Genomic DNA, 15,882 nt, shown 5'->3' on the forward strand with positions numbered 1-15,882 from the left:
CAAAAGCAAGAGAGAAAAGTTGTGCAACATAATGCACCTAGGGAGGGCAAACATTGCAGTTCCCTCCCAAGAGAGGTTTCTTCCACTACTGCAAAGAATGCTTCCTATTCCAGTTGGTTTTCAAAATGGCTGCTTCCCCCTTAGCTATAATTTAAGGCAAATCAGAACAATTCTATACGGAAATTTCTGACTTTAGGACTCAAAACTTAGTACATTAACTATGAAAGCTTTAGGAGAAGTCACTTATATCTTATGATTTAAACATCTACATGAATAAATTAAATGACATGAATATTCAAAGAAACTCCCCTTAACTTAAATATAAATATTTATATTTATTATATATATTATATTATATGTATATATTATATTATATGTATATATAATATATATTACATGTATATATTATATGTATATATATTATATGTATATATAATATATATTATATGTATATATATATTCTGATGGAAATAGAACAAGCCATCAGGCTGTGTATTCTTTGGAGCTACTCACAATCACTTCGGAGATTGTCCGTTGTCCAAACATTGATTCCTATCAAGGGTGACACTTTTTAATATTTGTGTTTTTTTGTTTATTTTCGTTTTTTAAGATTTTATTTATTTATCAGAGAGAGAGAGCACAATCAGGGGGAGCGGCAGGCAGAGGGAGAGGCAGGCTCCCTGCTGAGCAAGGAGCCTGATGCTGGGCTCCATCCCAGGACCTGGGGATCATGACCTGAGCCGAAGTCAGACGCTTAACCGACTGAGCCACCCAGGCATCCCAAGGGTAACGCTTTTTAATATTTCGATGATGCATTCAAAGTAAGAGAAATAGGAGGAAGGAAGCGAAATTGAAATAAGTTTAGAGGAGTAACTCAGTGAAAAGAGGTTATGGGTCAATAAATTAAAAAGGCTTAGGACCAAATATGTATGATCTTATTAATTTCTTACAGCTGATAAAATGCTTTGTTTTACAAAGTTAGTAAAATGTATCTGTCCCACACGCATATACTTATATACCCTAAAATGGCTGTTTCCATCATCTTTTAAGAGTGAACAATTTCAGGTCGCATGGGTGGTGCAGTCAGTTAAGTATCCAACGCTTGGTTTTGGCTCAGGTCGTGATCTCAGGCCCCTGAGATCAAGTCCCGGGATGGGCTCTGTGTTCAGTGAAGAGTTTGCTTGAGACTCTCCCTCCCTCTCCTTCTTCCCTTCCCATTTGTGCTCTCTCTCACTCTCTTTCTCTCTCGAATAAATTAATCTTAAAAAAAAAAGAGTGAACAATTTCAAGTCATAATCCATAACAGTATTATGTACAAGAAGCATCAACTCCACTAGTTTTTGTCTATTAATTTTTTATCTTTTTAGATTGCTAATGTGTACATTATGAACAAGGACAAGAGCTGCCTCAACAATTACAATCCAAATAAGGAACTGAAAGAAAGAGAAAAGAGGCATTATTTGAAATGTGTTGAAATGTGTTAAGATAATCGACTGGCAAATGAGGAACACTTGGATGAGTGAGGACACATTTTAAACTAACCGTGGCAGAAATAATTTTCCTAAAGGCATTCTTTTTGAAGAATATCTACTATGCTGTGCCATGCACACTTCCTTGTAACCTCAGTCAACCTCCTTTTCCTGAAGTTTTTCATTGAAGTACTATTCGTTTTCATGAAGTCTTTTCAATCAGTGCAGCCATTATCTATCTCTCAAGAGAACTGTTCCTATCTCATGTTTGTACTCCCCATGACTGGGCACACGATGGGTTCTTAATTATATTTCATAGTAACTACGTCAATACTCAAGAAAGGAAAAAGTAAACAAGAATGGTGCACGTAGAAGAGGGACATTGTAAAGCCAAGAGTACAGAAGCCTTCGAACAAATCCAATTAAGCGGCATTTATTAAGACTTTGTTTATGAACACAGCATAGAGATTCTTGATTAAAATAGATGTATGGATGGGATTATATTAAGATTGCATGGATATGAAAAGCATACAGTTAAATAGAAAGTTTGTGCCGTCCCAGGGGCTGTGATTTTACATTTTGGTTTCACTAGACTGTGAGTCATTTGGAGTGAGGAGAAAGAGCTCATAAGTCAAGTGGAGAGCCCCATTCATCCTGGATATTTTATAGGACCTTCGGCACCTCTGCTCCATTTATTTTCACTCCTTCCAGTAAGAGATATAGTCCCTTAGGTTTGGGTAAATGATATGACCTCATTTCTTAGAATCTTCTGCCTTGAATCACTGTCTTTTATTGTCACTGGGTCAGTTCTAGAGGATTCGAGGAGGTCTTCCTCCAATATTCTGTATTAGCCAGTGGACTGACAAAACCTGGTCCTGAGTTTCAGATCTGCGATTACCAGCTTAGTGACTTGATTAAGTTAGTTAAATTTTCTTAGCTTAACTTACTTTCCTTTAAAAGTAAGTCTAATAATATATACCTCATAAAGGTAAGTGAAAGGATAAAGGACAAGTATATAAACTTTAAAAGTTATTTCTTAAATATATAGAAAAATAAGGTATTTGTGTAGCTTATCCTAACTGTCTTTATTCTTTAAATAAGACAGAGCACATCCTCGTGACTTTAGACCCTGGCCACCCTGACCCCGCTGGTACTTCCACCACCAATTGGGCTACAGCTTCAGGACGTCTGTTCTTGTTATTCTTCCTGGAGGGCTCTTGCCGGACCTATTCATGTGGCTGTCTTCCTCAATGTGTTAAGGTCTGTGTTGATATTTTACCTAATCAGAGAGATCTTCTCAACACCCTACATTAAACAGAACACCCTAATCTTTCTATTCCATGATGCTTTATTTTTCTTCACAGCATTTATCACTATCCATCTCTATCTCAATAAAATTTATATCCCTAGAGTAGGAACCTTATTTATTGCTTTACCCCTGGTACCTAAAATAATGCCTGATATATGTAGTATATGGATCTTCATAAAAGAAATATATGTTGAGTAAATAAATACATGAATGTTTCCTAATGTATTAGTGAAGGATATAAGCTTTATGAAGTGTGACTTTGTGTAGCTCTATCTACAACTTTTCGATTTATAATGCCTAAGACAAGTCAAACAACATCTTCTAAGCCCCCAGTTACTTTTCCATAAAATCTGACATTATTTCTACAGTTGTCCTGAGATGGCCCATGGTTGTCTAATCTGAGACAATTGTTTATGCTTCAACCAGGGTAATCTCTACAAAATGCAAATATAATTAAGTCACTATTTTAAAACAATCCTTTAATGACTTGCTTAGTATAAAGCACATTATTGCTTTAATGACATTCTTAGGACAAAGTTCAAAACCCTTAATTTGGTCTTGCCAGATTTAGAACCCACTATCTCTCAAACCTCAACACACTTCATCTTTGTGCTTCAGTCCTGATGGTCTTTTTTTTTTCTTCAGGTCTTGAATAATGTCATGGTCTGTCTTGACTGCAGACCTGCATTCACCTTGCCCTCCACATTTCCTTCCTCAGTCTGGAATTTATGCTTTTCCACAGCAAACTCCTGTTCATCCTTCCAGTCTCGATTTAAAGGTAAACCTTCTATATGTCTGTTTGCCTATCAATCTATCTATTCATTCTATGTTGATAGATTGGATACTACCAATATTCAACCAGTTTTGACCTAGGAAATGGCAATTTCCTATGACTTCACCTGGAATGTCTGTTTTTCTTTGCATGTTCTAAGCTCCACAAGGAGAGGAACATGTCTTTTATCTACTATTATACTCTCAGAGCTAAGCACAGTGCCCAAGACTTAGTAAGTTTCCTATGAATATTCTTTAATGTGCCGGTAGGAATTACCATTATTGTGGAAATGGCATTTGTTGCTTGTTTCCCTGCCACATTATTTTGTGAAACAGAATCTATGACTATATGAAAATCACAAGTGATGGTGAATTACTTAGAGAAGGGAAAGATCAAGAAGGAGAAAAATGAGAAGGAAGAGTTCAAAGAAGAAGGGAGGACAAACCAGAGAAGGGACACTGCAAGAACTGAGACAAGAATAAAAATGAGGGAAGGAGGACACCTGGGTGGCTCAGTTGGTTAAGTGTCTGCCTTCAGCTCGGGTCATGATCCCAGAGTCTCAGGTTCGAGTCCCACATCAGGCTCCCCGCTCAGCAGGGAGTCTGCTTCTCCCTCTGCCTTTCTTTCTTTCTTTCTTTCTTTCTTTCTTTCTTTCTTTCTTTCTTTTTCTTTCTTTTCTTTTCTTTTCTTTTCTTTTCTTTTCTTTTCTTTTCTTTTCTTTTCTTTTCTTTCTTTGACAGAGATAGAGATAGCCAGCGAGAGAGGGAACACAAGCAGGAGGAGTGGGAGAGGAAGAAGTAGGCTCATAGTGGAGGAGCCTGATGTGGGGCTCGATCCCACAACGCCGGGATCACGCCCTGAGCCGAAGGCAGACGCTTAACCGCTGTGCCACCCAGGCGCCCCAGTGACCCCCTCTGCCCTTCTTGTACTCTCTCTCATTCTCTCTCTCAAATAAATGGATAAAATCTTTAAAAAAATAAATAAAAATGAGGGAAGGGGAGAGAGTAAAAGGGAGAGGAAAAGGTAGGGACATAGCATTTTTACTTTGCAGTAACTTGGATGCTTTCAGGTCTATCAGGGAAGGAATAAGAGGATTTCATTGTCAGTGATTTTGACAGTCATCTGGTGCCTCACATCTTCAATACATGCATGTTTATTCTTTTAGTCACTTTTCCTAGGTCCCAGTTTTAATCGCTTAGCTTGAAGTTTACTGATCATAATGAACTTTTTCAAGTACCTCTTGTTTTCATGAATTTCTACTTATTTCATTTATAACTCTAATTCTATATGGTATATTTCTGCTTTATTACTTTTTTCCTGTCGCTTCTATTACCCATTTCTCTTGAATTTTATTTTCTTATTAGTCATGATATTTTTATTTCAAAAACCTTCTCATCAGCTAATTTTGAAGGTTTTGCTTATATTTAAATTAGTGATAGTGACTTTTATGCAAATCTCCATATCTCATACACACATGTCTCAAGACAACTATCAATTAAGTAAATAAGGCAGATTGTTCCTTATGTAAAAAAAAGATGAAGTGTCAAATATTAATGACCATATCACAAGCAAGCAAAAAATATATATTGCTGTTTTGCTGAAGCATCAAAAAAGAGCAAGAGAAGCTAGTGAAGTAATTATATTTCATGATTATTATCAGAAATTGTAGCAGTTCCTGTGAAGAAAATTTAAAGGTTGGTTATTCAATAAAATAAATTTTAAAAAGATTATTTTAAATTATCTTGAAAAAAATAACTTATGAAGCCTATAATTAATGCATAATTTTATGTGGTATTGTTGAAGAACCTACTGAGGATTTTGTATTTTGTTTTGCTTTGTTTTGTTTTGGATGGAAGGATCTAGGACGAATAAATACCCCCAGTGCTGGAATTCATCAGCTTCTATTAAGGGACTCTTTGAAGCTGAAGTAACAAAGAAGATAGAAATCAGAACGATAGAGATTGGAGATAGGTCTTACCATCTAGATCATTCTCGGGAGTCTCTGCTGTGTACCAGTTGGAAGGCGGTCCAGTGCCATTAACCGTCATGGCCGACACTTGAAAACTGTACTGACTTCCTTTCTCCAGTCCTATGAGAGAATTTTCCATAAAGGGGGAAAAAAGTTATTAACAAGTATTTCTAGCTGGGTTTCAGAAGTTTTGGTAAAATTTTAACAGCAGTAGACACACTTTACATGGCTTGTGATTGTTGTAATTATTATTATTTTGGCTAAAAGGGCAGGAGTATTATGGCAAGAAATCAAATTATTTTTCATATATTCTCATTTATTTTTTTCTAGTTTATAAAATTGTATCCCTGAAAATAGCTTCTGGGCAGATGCAGAATATAAAATATGAATGATGAAGAAATAATCAAAAATAGCAAGGATCATTTTTTCTCACAGCCTGCCTGTGAATCAAGAGGCCTGCCTATAAATCAAGAGCAGTCATTCTAAAAATTTATGTCTCCATCATTTATTCAAGGTCAGTGATTATGTTTTCTTTGGGCCAAGAAAGAAGACTCCAAGCCACTGCACTTAAGCAGAAAATACTAGATCTTTTGTGTTTCAAAACCATCACAAAATATACTTTGTTTTGCATCACTTTCCATAATAGAAGCACGAAGAAAGTCTATCTCCACAATAACTTGGACGTAAAATACTGGACACAGTGATGACATCAGGGCTTAGTTTAGAGAGCACAGAGAACACAGGTTGATGAGAAATGGCCTATGTATCACTAGTGTGATATATGTAAATTTTTATCTAATTAATATTCTTTTTAACTAAATCACAAAGTGGCTCATTACCATGACAAATTATTGTAAAGCAAATGACACTTGTTAAAAAACCCATGTGACTTTTTTTTTGAGACATTGAGGACTGGGCTTAAACCAACTAGTCCTTAAACCTCAAGGAATTAAAAAACCCTAATAAAGTTCAAAATGTAATCTCTCTTTATTTTTTCTGTTAATCTAAAGTGGCATAAATATTTGTTAACAAAAAAATTCGTAAAGAAAATGAAGTATTGGAGGGGCGCCTGGGTGGCTCAGTCGGTAAGGGTCTGCCTACGGCTCAGGGCGTGATCCTGGCGTTCTGGGATCAAGCCCCACATCAGGCTCCTCCTCTGGGAGCCTGCTTCTTCCTCTCCCACTCCCCCTGCTTGTGTTCCCTCTCTCGCTGGCTATTTCTGTCAAATAAATAAATAAAATCTTAAAAAAAAAAAGAAAATGAAGTATTGGAGAAATGATGCTTATCATGTACAAAGTTACATATTTATAGATTTTTTTTGCAGAGGGAGAGGAGTAAATCTTGGTTCTAAGGGGAATTTTAACTTACTATTACTTGGAGATGTTAAGTAATGGTTAGAATGGACTTGTTAATGTCCAGGGCAGTTACTGTTAATAAATTATATTATTAGAGAAGAAAATTTGATAAACTCACCCACACAAAAGTATCTATGACATAAAATGCTATCTTCTCAAGAGGCTTCTAATTTTTTAAGATTGCCTCGAAGCTCCATGAAGAAATGGACTGAGAAAGGTTAGTACTGGTATTGTTTTTGTTATTGCTGGTGTTTAATTTGTATAACCACAGATCCTACTACACTGCCTGACACATGGAAGGCACACACAAAGCAGCTGTTGAAAGATCCACTACGGTGTTGCTTAACACGCATGAAAACATGAGGTTAAAATACAATAGCCAACGTTATCAGGTAGGCTGGTGCTCACTTTGGTTTGTCTCTGAGTTCACATGACACTGATCTGAATTTGCTAACATTCTGCACCCTTTCATAGGCACCATGGTTGATGACTGAGGCAGAGAGATTAAAGAGCTCTTCCAGAAAATTAAAAATAGTAGGGAGAGAATTCTGGGAAGAAATGCTTACCTAATCATTATAACTCATGACTTTCATAGTGGTCTTATCTGACATGGTTTAGACCATCAAGAATATTCTTTTGTATTAATTAGAAATTTAACTTTATTTTTCTTTGAAATGGATTGACAGTTGTGTTAATACCATCTCCAACAATGATTAGGAATATCATCTGTGTTGGTCAGTTTTATGTGTCAACTTGGCCAGACTAAAGTCCCCACTTTTCCATCAAATACTAATCTAGGTGTTGCTGTGAAGGTTATTTTATAGATGTGTCTGAAGTCCATATTCAGTTGACTCTAAGTAAGGGATATGATCCTAGATTATATGGAGGGGGGCAGATTCAACCTGGTGAAAGGTCTTAAGAGCAGAAGTAAGGCTTCTCTGAAGAAGAAATTTCACATGTAGACAGCAACTTCAGCTCCAGAGTTTCCACCTACCTTTCCTAATGGCCTGCCCTATAGATTTGGAATCACCTAGCCAGCCATCACAATTAATTAAGCCAATTTCTTGTAATAAATGTCTTAGTACACATCACCACAGGTTCTGTTTATCTTGTTGAACCCTGACTGACATATCAACTTATCACATGCAATATTTGACATATAAATGGAAATCTTTTTGAATGCCCAATATTCTGTTCCATTCATTTGACTTTAAGTCAAGTAACTTTTTGTGTGCAGAATCTATTAATTTTTAGTAGGAATGTATTAAAACATCCCACTAGAAAGCAGAAATGAGTACTAAAAATATCTCACTGGAAAGGAGAAAGATTTCTCCTAATTTTGCCAAATTTTTATTTGTATATATTGTGTTGAGTATTTGCCAGTATCACTAATTCGGTTTTGAATAAAACAAAACCTACTAACAGTTTGGAGTGAAATTATGAGGCCATTTAGAGACCACCCATCAAGTATTTCTCCAATGGAGTCTTGCCTGACCAGCCTAACCTACTGATCAGAGTATCCCTTCCAACCAGGAAAGAGAAGCTATTGATACCATCCTCTCTGACATCTATAATGAAGGTTTAACATTCTGTATACAATAGTGCTTAGGTCACTCTGAAAATCCTGACAAATTTCCTTGAACTATTATGTTTTAGCTTAAAATTTTTTATTTGCATTTTATTCTAGAATATACCTGTGTAATCTCTCTCACAAGAAACACCTAGGAATTCTAGATTAAGAATTTAAAAAAATTAAATATATACATATAATCCCAATATCAAAAGAGATCTTAGTCAATGTTTATTCAGATGACCTATCTAGTGTTATTTAGATGTATATCTAACAAAGTGATCTTGTAAATAAAGCATGAATACCTTTGGAAAGAGAAATTCACCAAGGGAGGGCACTTCCTCAACGGTTTTCCTTGTTAGAGAAGTTCTTCCTTAGATTGCACTGAATCTGCTTTACTATAGTATTGTCTACAGATAAACCCTAGTTTTATATAGTAGGGATAAAAGAAAACTAAATTCCTCTCTTAAAATACCTTTACCCAAGTCTTCTGAATCTACATTCTGTCTTCTGAAACCTGTACCAACAGAGTGAAACCTATGACACCCTTCTATGCTTAGAGAAGTGTGCAGTGGTAAGTAGAACCAGACATTTTGGCTTTTCGGAGAGGCATTCCAGATATTACCTCCAGAATTCTAGACCACAATGTTCCTGCTTTTTTGTTGTGAGGGGTGCTTGCCTGGGCAAGTTTTAGATGTACTGAAAGCTCTTTTAATCTCAACTTCCCATATAAAGTAATTAAGTAATAATTGTTTTTCCATCTTATAATGTTCTTTTGAGAATCAAATGACAAATTGCTTTTAAAATAGTTTATATAATTAAACATTTAATAGATATAAAGATAACATATGCAAATTATTTTCTGACTTAATTTTCACATACTCTATGATTCTGCCACAGAATACATTATTACTCCCAGTCTAGAGACAAGGATAATAAGGTTCAGAGATATTAAGCAAGGTTACTATGTGGAGCTTTAATCACAACCTGGACTGCTCTTGGGTGAAGACTCTTGGTTCTGTCCTATCTCCTGTTGGGACCCCAGAAACATTGTCTTCACAGACCTACCTGGCCAAGCCTGGGACCTTAGAGGGACATCAGTAGCAAACATAAAGCCCTGTGCAAATATGCAAGGAACTGTTGTCTAAAATACTACATCCGGAACTGAAAAATGAACAGGGAGGCAGGAAAGAATCCATGATTCTGTAATTTTGGCAATGGATCAACCTAAGAGTTCAATAAAACTTCAAATTCAGTGTAGAATTAAGTTTTTTTCTCACTTAGAAAAAATGTTGCCATTCGAAAGAGGGGGTATCTTCAAAAGTTATAGCAACAATCACCATGAACAAGCAATTTTTTGAGCCCCAAACCTTATAGCTGATATCTAAAGATCTTTCAAAACAGTATCTATCTATCATCTATCTATCTATCTATCTATCTATCTATCTATCTATCTATCTACCTATCATCTATCTATCTATCTATCTATCTATCATCATTTATCTATCTATCTATCTATCCATCCATCCATCCACCCATTCACTGAAGGTGGGGTAAAGGGAAGCCTGTTTGGAATCAAACTCTTTTTTGTGCATGTATTTCTAAAAGTTGTTTTCTGGGATGTGTTCCCTGTGTTGGGTCAGTAGAAAATTTAAATAGCATTTTTTAAAGAAATAGGAAAGCTTTGATTTAATTTCTTCTAGAGTTATGCAGCTCCTTCATCTGCAAAACTAATATTCAATTTTTATTATCCAACAGATACCTTTTTCAATTGCGCATTTTCCCACTTTATTTATTCCACTTCGTGTATCCCTTTATACACAGAAAATCACACATTCATTGTCTGTGGTCAGAAACACATTACCTACAGTTTAAGAGCTAGGAGTATAGGTTTTTCAATTCAGGCAAAATTAGTTTTACTCCACTGCTCATGAGATATATGACCTTGAAAAGCTTGCTTACCCTCCTTCTTTGCCTAAGTTTTCTCATTAATAAAATGGGAATATATACATAAAAAATTGTTACGAAGACTAAATTTGAAAAAAAAACATAAAGTGCTTTTTTCCTATAGAGGTTTTTCAGCTTTGTTAAGGTATACTTAATACACCAAAATTGGACATATTTAATGTATTCGTTTTGATGAGTTTGGACACATGCATACATTCAGGAGACCATCACCACAAGCAAGGTAATAAACATATCCACCATTTCCAAAATATTTCTCGAGTCCTCTTTTTTTTTTTTTTTGGTAATGGTAGAAACACTTAGCATGAGATCTACTTTCTTAACAATTTTTAATTGTTTTAATTAATACAATATTGTTGTATAGCAGATCTCTAGAATTTATTCCTGTTGTATAACTGTCACTTTATACCCATTGAACAACTTCCCATTTCACCCACCCCTTCTCCCCTGGCAACCACCATTCTATTCTCTGCTTTCATGAGTTTGACTATTCTAGATAGCTCATATCATATAAAAGAAATCATGCGGTATTTGTCCATCTGTGACTGCCTTATTTCACTTAGCATAACATCTTCCAGGTCCATCTATGTTGTTGCAAATGGCAGGCTTTCCTTATTTTTTTAAGATTGAATAATATTCCATTGTGTATCTATATATACCACATTTTCTTTATCTATTTGTCTGTCAGTGGACATTTGAATTGTTTGTCTTATCTTGGCTGCTGTGAATAGTGCTACAATGAACATGTGAGTGCAGATACCTGTTCTAGTTCCTGATTTTAATTCTTTTGGATATGTTCCCAGGTGCGGGATAGCTGGATCATATGGCAGTTCTATTTTTAATTTTTTGAAGAATCTCCATACTGTTTTCAACATAGTGGTTGTTGTCAAAGTTCATGTTGGTGTTATTGTTGTAAATGTTAAAATTGTTTTAATACCAATGATCTTTTACAGATTCATATGATAGCCAGAGTCATTCACAATACAGCGAGCTAAAGATGACAATATTGTGTAGTCCAATGAGGGCATAACTAGGAGTTGAAATGCTTACAGTCTAGTTGGTAGATCTTAGCAATGTCACTCTTCAGATCTCAGTTACCTCTTCTGCAAAACAAGGGCTGTGCATGAGATGAATGGTGTATTTCCCACTGTTTGTCAGGGACTATAGTTCAATCTCAACATGTATGTGGGATGGGCATGTGTGTGTATGCTTGTGCCTGTATGTATGGATGCTTGTGGATGTGTGTTTCGTAGCTGCTTCTAAGTATAATTTTATTCAAAAAAAGTATGGTGTAAGTAGCAATGCTTTTCTTAGCTGTTAAAAAATATATTGTTGAAGGCAGATTGTCTTCTGCCTGTTTCTATCCCCAATACTAAGTGCCTTCAATCTCTGTAATTCTGTTCTATTTCTAATTTTATAGGACTTATGGTAAGAGATGGTGCATTATTCAAAGAATATAATTTCCCTTTATTCCCCTAATGTTAACCTTGTTGTAAAATTCTATGCTATTGTTTCATTTTTCAGTCCATAAAATACCGATACATGCTTATCATTATGTTTATTCTATATTGCCATGAAACATAAGAAAACTCTTTAATTCAATTCAAACCAACCTTCTCTGAAGAGCACTCAAAAATTAAAAACAACACTTTGAAATTTAGTTGACATGGGATCCCACAATGAAACTGATAGCAGTGATTTAAAATCCTTGTTATAACTCTGAATTACGTTGTTATTGCAGATGCCTCATTATCCTAGTAAAAAACGCATACAACAAAAACACCTAGCAGAAAGAAGATTATAAAAAAAAATGCTTGAGTCTCTACACCTGAATATTTATATCATCCAAATAAAGCATTCTGGCATTTCCAATTTTCTAATAGACAAATCAATATATTCACATATCTTAAAGGTATTGGAAACATGGGGTCAAATCCTTACATTGTAAAGTACTGTAGATTCATACAGAAAATCAATTACTTCTGCGAACTAGAAATTGCATAAATTACTAAATATATCCTGGGGACAAGTTAAAACCACAGTCAGTCTACCAGTGTGTAGTACTTTCTGGCCGCTTGATACCTTGTAGCACTGAAGACATTCCCACAACATCTAGAAATGCAACAGGCATTACCGAAGTTGGGTCACACATCAGGGGAGAGTAAGGCAGAGGCTCTGCAAAACTTGCTTTTAATGTTTTAAGGATATGAGACTATTCCCTGAAGACTTTTATTTCTTCATTTCAAATTAAAAATGGAGTCTGTGTGACTTTGTTTTATAATAAATATCATGTAAACTTACAAACATAACTGCCCAGATTGTTTGTCTTCCCAAATTCACTTTATAATTATTGAAATGAAGAAGGATCAGTATGAATGAGGGATTCAAATTTGGAGTTCAGATTCGTACAAATCTATAAAAATGGGAATGGGCATTTGTGAGCTATTCTAATAACAAGCTAATTAATTCACCCTATTTCTTTGCTTTTGGCCAGAATGGTATTAAACCAGAGTGGTAATGGGTTACATCTCATGCTAATTAAAAGCTCAAATTGTCTGATATATTTTAGATGAATTAAAATATAGGACTGAATTACTTATTTTTGAATAAAGTTTATTAAAGAATATAATTAAAAATGATTGTCCTTGAGAGGAAAAATAAAGGGAGTCTGTAGCGAGCTGAATAGCGTCCACCTCAAAACTCTTGTATACCTGGAACTTCAGAATGTGACCTTACTTAGAAATAGAATCTTTATGAATACAAGCAGTTAAGAATCTTGAGATGAAACCATCCTGGATTTAAAGCGGGGTCTATCCAATGAGTGATGTCCTTATGCAGAGATAGGAGAGGCATATCTACAAGCCAAGGAATGACAAGGATTGCCAGCGACCACCAGAGGTTAGGAAAGAAACATGGATGAGTTCTCTCTTAGAACCTCCAGCAGGAACCAACTTGCTCACACCTTTATTTCAGACTTTTTTTTTTTTTAAATGATTTCACTTTCTGTAGAGTGAAGATCCTAAAAGTTTGTATGTTTAGGGCATCAAAATATCTGTTTGATAATACTGAGTTGAATGTATTAAATTCCATTTGCCACAAATATTGTAAATACTAAGCAGTTCATACCAGCAGTTTCTTCTGGCCATGTGGCTACTATTTTTCATTTATTTTCTGGATCACTCGCCATTTAGCTGTTCAGTGGGCATAGAATTGGCTTTACTGGTAGGAATTTTCAATTTTGGCAACCAAAAGTCATAATATAACATTAGAGTCTTGACATTTTGTTTTTCACTTTATATATACAATTTTAAAATACATATTTTATTGTTGTTACAAATAAGTAACAATCACTATCAATATTTTGGTATACATATATTACTCTAAATATTTTCCTACAAATTCATATTTTTTTATTTATAAATATGAATTCACACATTAATGTTGGTTTAAAGTCTAGTTATTCACGTAACAGTATGTTTTAAATATTTAACATGCGATTCAGTATTTTTACATTATATCATTTTCAATAGATATACAGTATTCCATGATATGATTTTGATGAATTTTTTTAGGTAACTGCCTATATTTGGATACTTGAGGTCTCTTCTTCTTATAATTTGCTATTAAAGTAACAATGCACTGACTATGCTTATAGTTAAAAACTTTGCAGAAAATATGGCTGCAGAATGGAATAAATTCCTAGTAGGAAACTTAGATCATGCATCTATGAAGATCTCTCTCTCACACACACACATATTTACACCTGTCTATAACACATATCTCCACATTGCTTTCCAGAGAGAGTCTAGAATCTTCTGGCCCACAGCAGTACATGAGTATTTATTATTTCTCTCATATGCTTTCCAGAACAGGGTATCATCATTCATTTATATCTTTATTACTTTAATCAAAAGAAAATGCTAACTCATTTTTGTTTCAATTTGCATTTCTCTACTAATGAGTTTGAACATTTTGTCATGCATATTGTCTATTTATAGTTCTATAAATTGAGTATTCAATCCTTAGTTTTTCAATCAGAACACTCATCCTTTAATTATTGTATAAAAATTTTATTTTATATTTTTAACCTTTTCCATTTGAGAAGGAAAATAAATTTAGAAAATGGTTTCAGGGCTTCCAATGCCAATATCCACTAAAAAATAAGGCATGGTGCTTGCTCCAGCAGCACACATACTAAAACTGGAATGATCTTGGAGAAGATTAGCATGGCCCTGTATGAGGATGACTTGCAAATTCGTGAAGCATTACACATTTTGTATGATATACATCAAAATTTTAAGAAAGTAGATCCTAAGAGTTCTAATCACATGGAATTTTTTTTTCTTTTTCTTGTATCTATCTGAGATAATGGCTGCTAACTAAACTGATGGTGGCAATAATTTCACAATAAACACAAGTCAAACCATTACGTTGTATACCTTAAACTTACACAGCAACATATGACAATCATACCTCAATAAAACTGGGGGGAAAAGGCTTGGATATAATTATCCTTAGAGGCTGTTCTTCTAGTCTAATATTATATCTTGGGAATTATACTAAAAAGTTTTCAGCAAGGTTTTTTCAATCTTGCTATTTCTTTTAAAATAAACTACACGTCATACTAAGTATCCCATTGAGCACATACGCTTCACCTCAACTTAAGTTATTGTTACCTTCTTCCCGTAATCACATCAGGAAAAAAGACACAGGATCTTGGCTTTTCTAAGCTGTTTAAATGATGTGGTAGAATGCCATAACTTTCTCTTACAGGCAATAATACCTGCCTAAGCGATTTTGTACAGATATAGAACAAGTAATGTGATTGACAACCTACCTTGGAAGCATTCTCACCATTATGCTAAAATTTTATAGGCATAAAAGAAAAAAAACAAACCTGAAGGGGGGGGGGAACAGGTTTTGATCAGGTCTCAGAGTGTGGGCTGAACAAGTAGCTTACGATGGATGTGTTGTGTGTGTGTACACACTATGATTTCAAATGGAAATTTACTGAGTATTTGGTATAGAGAAAGGAGTAAAAAAGGGTTTACTTTCTTCTTTTCTCATCTGCAGTGATACTTTATCTATTAGCTGTAAGTTATGAGTTTCAGTTTGTATATTTTCCTGGACCCAGTTTATGTGCCATTCCAGATTTGCTCAGCTTCACCCACCAGTTCTGATCATGAGCCACTGCCATGTGCTTTGCTTCCCAAGTCCCTGGCAATAGTTATGCTCTTCTTAGAGCTAAAGAGCCCTCTTGAGTCCTGTTGCTACCCTAGACCAAGGAACCACCACATAAAGTACTTACTGACAAGGGGAGAATTCCATGTTTGCATACTCACCAGATGCTCTGACTTCTTAGGTGCTGTTTGGGGATACAGAATAGATAACAGCCTATTGGTGGACTTTGACCAGTGACAGGCTTCCAATCCAGCCACTGACTCTGATACATAGTACTTCATGTGGCCTCTCA

The 15,882-nt window shown here is 35.1% G+C and overlaps 1 protein-coding gene and 1 non-coding gene across 2 annotated transcripts in view; one reads left to right on the forward strand and one right to left on the reverse strand.

Moving 5' to 3' along the window:
* DCC (DCC netrin 1 receptor) overlaps positions 1-15,882 on the reverse strand; it is a 697,032-nt gene that overhangs the window by 173,287 nt on the left and 507,863 nt on the right. The window contains exon 14 of the mRNA XM_048218577.2: positions 5,529-5,639. Within this exon, the coding sequence (XP_048074534.1) occupies positions 5,529-5,639 (111 nt within the window). The remainder of the gene's footprint in view (positions 1-5,528; positions 5,640-15,882) is intronic.
* On the forward strand, positions 14,580-14,686 carry LOC113253597 (U6 spliceosomal RNA). The gene has a single exon (XR_003315486.2). It is a non-coding gene; the product is annotated as a U6 spliceosomal RNA (small nuclear RNA).

This window comes from Ursus arctos, unplaced genomic scaffold (assembly GCF_023065955.2).
Source record: "Ursus arctos isolate Adak ecotype North America unplaced genomic scaffold, UrsArc2.0 scaffold_17, whole genome shotgun sequence".
Lineage (NCBI taxonomy): Eukaryota > Metazoa > Chordata > Mammalia > Carnivora > Ursidae > Ursus > Ursus arctos.